At 35.5% G+C, this 2,555-nt stretch overlaps 1 protein-coding gene across 1 annotated transcript; it reads left to right on the forward strand.

The window, feature by feature from the left end:
• Nucleotides 1-309: 309 nt before the first annotated feature.
• Nucleotides 310-2,555, forward strand: LOC9322963 (cytochrome b6). The gene is given in 2 exon segments (XM_002886852.2): nt 310-462; nt 1,444-2,555. Coding segments are annotated over 2 exon segments (816 nt in total). The 3' UTR covers nt 2,107-2,555.

Raw genomic sequence — 2,555 nt, forward strand, 5'->3', positions numbered from 1 at the left:
AAAAAATGAAAAAATTTTTCATTATTTTCATTGACGTAATCAGCCTCCAAATATTTGGAGGCTGATTACGTCAACTAGTCCCCGTGTTCCTCGAATGGATCTCTTCCTCGAATGGATCTCTTAATTGTTGAGAGGGTTGCCCAAAGGCAGTAAAACTTACAAGTAACCCAGATATAAAGATGGCGACTAGGGTTGCTGTTTCCATTATTATAGAATTGAAAGACCACACCGGATCTATGCTAAGATCATTTATTTACAACGGAATGGTATACAAAGTCAACAGATCGTAATGAATACAAAATAAGATTTATGGCTACACAAACTGTTGAGGATAGTTCTAGATCTGGTCCAAGAAGCACTACTGTAGGGAAGTTATTGAAACCATTGAATTCCGAATATGGTAAAGTAGCTCCTGGATGGGGAACGACCCCTTTGATGGGTGTTGCAATGGCTCTATTTGCGGTATTCCTATCTATTATTTTGGAGATTTATAATTCTTCTGTTCTACTGGATGGAATTTCAGTGAATTAGACTGAGAAGAATCTTGAAGTTCTAGCTTTTAGCTCGGTACAAAAACGTAAAGTATGTAGGTCTAACAACTTTAGCCTATTCTCCTTTGGTAGTTCGGCCGCGAAAATTTTTTCTGCATTGTATATTTCCGGAATATGAGTGTGTGACTTGTTAGAATTGACCCTATGGATAGTACAGAGAATGGGGTCTGTCATCTTTATCAAGATGGTTTTACTTCGTTGGATATTCATTCGAATATCTGGAGCACAAAATAGATCAAATAGATCACAAAGTATTCGAACTATGATTCATACTTAATACTCAGACCTCGTAGCCGGACTTCTTTCCGTTCTATCTTATAAACTTTAATAAATCAAAAAAAATTTCTGCTTTTAAACTCTTATTTGGATCAAAGGACAAACGCTTCTTTGTATTTTATGTTTTTAGTCATTATAGCTATTTTTTTGATTGAATAAGTGATGATCCAATGGTTCTCACTCAGTGAACTTTGGACTTTGAAGGTTTCATTGAATTATCGTGGTTCTCGTATGAATCTGAGGTTTCAATTGATTAGTTAAGTAGGGTCTTAACAAGAGAATTCCTATCAATAATAAAGAAAACAAGAAGAAATCCCTATCCCCGTTCCATACAAATACCAAATAAAAAAGACAATAAAGATAGGTAATCTAGAAGATTCAAGAGGCCTGTAACGATCAACACAACATAAAGACGAATGAGCTTACTTGATTTTTTGGCATTTAACCACAAAGACGAGCTTTCGCATTTTGACTCTTTCATATCTTTAAATAATATTGAATAAGAGACAAGTTTAAAACTTTATATTCCATATCTGTTTCAATCAGTATTTAGGTCTTTTTTTGTTTGAGCTGTACGAGATGAAATTCTCATATACAGTTCTTGGAGGGGGAGTAACCTTGGTTTACCTATCTCAATAAAGTTTATGATTGGTTCGAAGAACGCCTTGAGATTCAGGCGATTGCAGATGATATAACTAGTAAATATGTTCCTCCACATGTCAACATATTTTATTGTCTAGGCGGAATTACCCTTACTTGTTTTTTAGTACAAGTAGCTACGGGATTTGCTATGACTTTTTATTACCGTCCAACCGTTACTGAAGCTTTTGCTTCTGTTCAATATATAATGACTGAAGCTAACTTTGGTTGGTTAATCCGATCAGTTCATCGATGGTTGGCAAGTATGATGGTCCTAATGATGATCCTGCACGTATTTCGTGTATACCTCACCGGTGGTTTTAAAAAACCTCGCGAATTAACTTGGGTTACTGGTGTGGTTCTGGGTGTATTGACCGCATCTTTTGGTGTAACAGGTTATTCTTTACCTTGGGATCAAATTGGTTATTGGGCAGTCAAAATTGTAACAGGTGTACCTGACGCTATTCCGGTAATAGGATCACCTCTTGTAGAATTATTACGTTGAAGTGCTAGTGTTGGACAATCCACTTTGACTCGTTTTTATAGTTTACACACTTTTGTATTACCTCTTCTTACGGCCGTCTTTATGTTAATGCATTTCCTAATGATACGTAAGCAAGGTATTTCTGGTCCCTTATAAATAATATAGATTCTAGATATTTGTACTTACTTATTACTTGGTGAAGGAACAATAGTATTTTATTGCTATAAATATGGATTATTAAAAAAATAAGACATGTATTTGGATATTTCCCTTCAACTCCACAATATTTTATTATTTTTTGACATAAAAAGTTGAAGGGAATTCTATGAAGAGATAATGGATTATGGGAGTGTGTGACTTGAACTATTGATCGGGCCGTGCAGAAATATGACTTTATCTGCTACATTGGAATTCACAACCAAATGTGTCTTTGTTCCAACCACTGTGTAAGCCCCATACAGGGGATAGGCTGGTTCACTTTAAGAGAATCTTTTCTATGATCATACCCGACGCTGCCGTGGATGAGTGGGCTCCGTAAAATCCAGTAGATTAAGGGATGGAACATAATCCTGATTATGTTTTTAGTTATTTTGGACTAAAAAAAA

Source organism: Arabidopsis lyrata, assembly GCF_000004255.2.
Source record: "Arabidopsis lyrata subsp. lyrata unplaced genomic scaffold ARALYscaffold_2, whole genome shotgun sequence".
NCBI lineage: Eukaryota > Viridiplantae > Streptophyta > Magnoliopsida > Brassicales > Brassicaceae > Arabidopsis > Arabidopsis lyrata.